The sequence below is a fragment of the Propithecus coquereli genome, unplaced genomic scaffold (genome assembly GCF_000956105.1).
Source record: "Propithecus coquereli isolate 6110/MARCELLA unplaced genomic scaffold, Pcoq_1.0 Scaffold239, whole genome shotgun sequence".
NCBI classification, from domain to species: domain Eukaryota; kingdom Metazoa; phylum Chordata; class Mammalia; order Primates; family Indriidae; genus Propithecus; species Propithecus coquereli.
Genome location: NW_012147941.1, coordinates 2,062,417 through 2,066,362, shown reverse-complemented (window position 1 = coordinate 2,066,362; position 3,946 = coordinate 2,062,417). Strand labels below are relative to the sequence as shown.

General features: G+C 43.2%; 1 protein-coding gene across 1 annotated transcript in view; it reads left to right on the top strand.

Annotated features, from left to right (window-relative positions):
* Positions 1 to 3,946, top strand: part of WDTC1 (WD and tetratricopeptide repeats 1) — a 74,734-nt gene that overhangs the window by 15,006 nt on the left and 55,782 nt on the right. The window contains exon 2 of the mRNA XM_012645992.1: positions 2,613 to 2,760. Within this exon, the coding sequence (XP_012501446.1) occupies positions 2,713 to 2,760 (48 nt within the window). The 5' untranslated portion in view covers positions 2,613 to 2,712. The remainder of the gene's footprint in view (positions 1 to 2,612; positions 2,761 to 3,946) is intronic.

The following is a 3,946-nucleotide window of genomic DNA, read 5'->3' as shown; positions in this document are numbered from 1 at the left end:
GCTACACCCCAGCATGGACTCTTTGTGGTCCTCTGACTCTGTGACGCCAGATCCTGATTCAAGTTCTGGGGTAATGTGTCTGGTTGATACAGCCTGGGCTGTATGCGTACGTTCTAGCTGCAAGGGAGCCTTAGAAAGAGAACTCAGTCACCACCATTCTTACTTCATAATGGGAAGGGGCCGTGCTTCTCACCAGACTCAAATGGGGAATTCCCAAAATACAAGAAGGGGTTCAAATGCTAAACAGCCAGAAAACTCCGCAAATATCCACTACATCTTCTTTGCCCTCAAGTCTAAAAGTAGCGTGCCAGTCACTCTCACATCAACTTGTTTATTGTCATCATAGCACTTTTCACTATCAGATATTTTCTGTATATCATTGTTTATTGTCTCTTCCTTCCTGCTAAAATGTAAGTACCATGAGAGCGAGGACCTTGCCCATTTTGCTCACTGCTGTATCCCCTGGGTCTGGAACAGTACCTGGCATATAGTAGAAGCTTCCTGTGTTCATTTGTTGAATGAATGAATATAAAGCACTTATCACAGTGCCTGGCACATATTAAGTGCATATTCATTAACATCGTGTTTCTTAGAAGATAAAAACATTTATATTCTTAAAAGAAAAAACTTTTGACTTCCGTTATTTCGTGTGACCTCAACAGCAGTCCTCCGAAGAAAAGGGTTTTAGGAGGTAAGGAATGAGCCTTTTTCTGGTGAAGCATACGTAGGCTCTTCAGTGTTTGTTCCAGTGCTTCCTGTGCCTGTGAGTCACAGGAATGAGTGCCTACTTGGAGAGATTAAGAAACTTGAGCAAGGTCACACAACGGTTCTTACTTAAACCAGATATACTCAGGCTTTGGTGTTATTTCCATTATAAGCCACATCTTGTATTCTTGGTGATTGTGGGGAAATTATTGTTGTTGTTTTGGCTTTAACAAACCAGAGCTATAGGCACACTCACAGGCCAGTGTTTAGCTTGTATTAATTTGTTCAAATTCACATTTTTGATTTGAAAGCCAAAGGCCCCTGGAAAAGTCATCATGAAACTATAGTTTTCAGCTGGTATTCATGGTGCTCTTCGTGCTTACAGGATTTGTGACCCCAAATAGTGTCGGCAACTGCCGTATCTCCCTGGTAATGTCACTAAAATGCAGTGCTGAATGGCTTCCATGTTGTAAGGGAAGGTTCTTGCCCTTTTAAGAGCTTATGATCCCAGAAATTGATCATAGAAGCATTAGCCCCAAAGAACTGAAGCTGAATGGGAACGTTTAATCTAGCAGCAAGTTTTTAAATTGTCCTACTGTGTCCCTTACACTAAAGGAAAAAAATATCTGCAATAACATAATGTTTAGATGTAGCATTTCCTATTGTGGTTAAATGCCAAAGGAAAGAAAGAAGTCTGCTTACAGATAAGGTGGAGAAGGTATGATTTCCGGAGGGTGTGCTAGGAATCTTCAGGAGGCCAGCTAGTGGGAGATCCAGAAGTGGCCTCAGGATGTCCTGAGAGCTGGGAGGTTGGCAGGGAGGCCTGGTGAATCCTGAGAGCCATCTCCACAGCACAAAGGGCCATCACTGGGAAGAAAGACTAGATTTCTCCTGTGTGGCTCCAGAAGTAGAACCAGAGCCAAAAGGTGGAAATAACAGAAGACAAACTGTCTTTAAAAATTTAGTGTTTTTGGGCTGGGAGCGGTGGCTCACGCCTGTAATCCTAGCTCTCTGGGAGGCCGAGGTGGGCGGATTGTTTGAGCTCAGGAGTTCGAAACCAGCCTGAGCAAGAGCGAGACCCTGTCTCTACTAAAAATAGAAAGAAATTAATTGGACAACTAAAAATATATAGAAAAAAAACTAGCCGGGCATGGTGGCACGTGCCTGTAGTCCCAGCTACCCGGGAGGCTGAGGCAGGAGGATTGCTTGAGCCCAGGAATTCGAGATTGCTATGAGGTAGGCTGACGCCACGGCACTCTAGTCCTCCAGGCAAGAGAGCGAGACTCTGTCTCAAAAAAAAATAAATAAATAAAAAAAAGTTGGTGAGACTAAATGCCTACTACCTAGGAGGATGTTGAAGAGGAATTTCTTTATTAAGTTGGATCTTGGCATAATCACCATAACACTTCCTTTTCATTCTTTGATTCTGTGAATCTGTTAGAGGGTTAGGAGTTCTATCCGTGATACTGATTTGGCTTCAGGGAGAGCTAAGCTGAGGGTCAGAGTTTTGAAGCCTAACCGAAAGTTCAGACAGGCTGCCACAGATGCATACTGAACAAGTAAAACTTGAGGTCTTTCTAGCTATGTGCCTTGTTCTAACTTTCAGAATATGCTGCGATCTTCCTCTGTACTTATATCCAACCCCACTATTTCCTAGTGAAGTATACATAACTTCTTCAGTGTTTGTCTAATGCTTCCTGTGGCTGTGAGTCACTGTCCTCCCTACCCCCTTCACCCATTCCAGAGGTTCTTCAACACTATGGAGCAGAGCCAGCCCAACATACCATAAATCACAGGCAATAGCCAGTTCACTGGGTACCTGGGTGGGCTGGTTAAGGTATGGCATTAGGGCTCCGAAGCCACCTTATTCCATCCCCCGAGATTTGATGATTTTTTTTTCCCCTCAGGTAATTAAATGTGTGTCTTGTGGACCTGGGCTTGGCTGGAATGCTCAAGGGTCCTGAAGATCCTTCTATAGCTTCCTTCTGTTGAACTCATTAAGAGAAGATGGCAAAAGTCAACATAACTAGAGACCTCATCCGTAGGCAGATCAAGGTAAGCAGCCCAGACCTCTGAGCCAGAGCATGGGATCCTTTCTTCGCCACAGATTCATTTTACAGATGAGAAAACTGAAGTCCAGAGTTGGTGATTCACCTAAAGTCACATAGCTAGTTATTGGCAGACCTAGGACTAAAATCAAGGTTTCTGGCCTCCTCATCTTCTTTTATCTGAGAACATGAAACTCATGGAGACTCTTCTGTCTAAGCACTTATGCTTGGGATGCTGAGATTAATGTAGGCTTGTGAAAGACGGAAGCCATTATGTGTTGTGCACATGCACGTACATCCATGTGGTAGGGCGTAGCACACAAGAGTAAATATAGCTTCTTCATGTTGCTCCAGCTGCTAAGTTGTACATATAACAGAGCCTGAGAGAGTCTTAATCCCAGTCCAGTTTAGATTCTGTTTTCTCTTTTTCAAGGCTCTCCTGTACTAAAGCCTGTACTGTCCTCTGCAGTTTGAATATAGAAGACATTCTATAATACCTGGGAGATGAATGGATGACTGGACAGTCAAGTTCAGTTAGTGTAGTAACCCCAGGCTTTGTCAGGGAAACCCTCAAGAAAGGAGCCACAGAAGGATAATGGAATAGATTCAACCAAGGCATGATGGGCTCCGGCTCTAGTAATCCCAAGCTGGAGCCAAGAGCTTTATCTCACCACTGCCCTGATTAACTACCTGTAAGACTTCAGTCATTTTACCTCCCTGTGCCTCAGTTTTCTATTGTTAAATAATGATGATGTCTGTCTGCCTGCAGGCTGATCTTGAGAATGAAATTTGAATGAGCATGAGAAAGTTCTTTAAAAGGTTAAATGCTAACAAAATTTTTTTGAGACAGGGTCTCTTGCTGTGTTATCCAGGCTAGAGTGCAGTGGTGTCATCATAGCTCACTGCAACCTTGAACTCCTAGGCTCAAGTGATCCTCCTACCTTGGCCTCCCAAAGTGCTGGGATTACAGGCATGAGCTACCACATGCAGCCTAATCTAAAAATTTTTTAAAAATTAAGTGACGTGCAATATAAGCCACAGTTACTAATCAGAAGGATGAAGTGTATGCCTCTACCTGAACCGTGGTATACATTAATCTGTATGTTTTGTATATTTTTTCCATGCATCCTTGAATCCTTTTAACTTTGTCCATTTGTGGGTGTTTTTGTGATTTCATTAGATGAGTGGCCCTC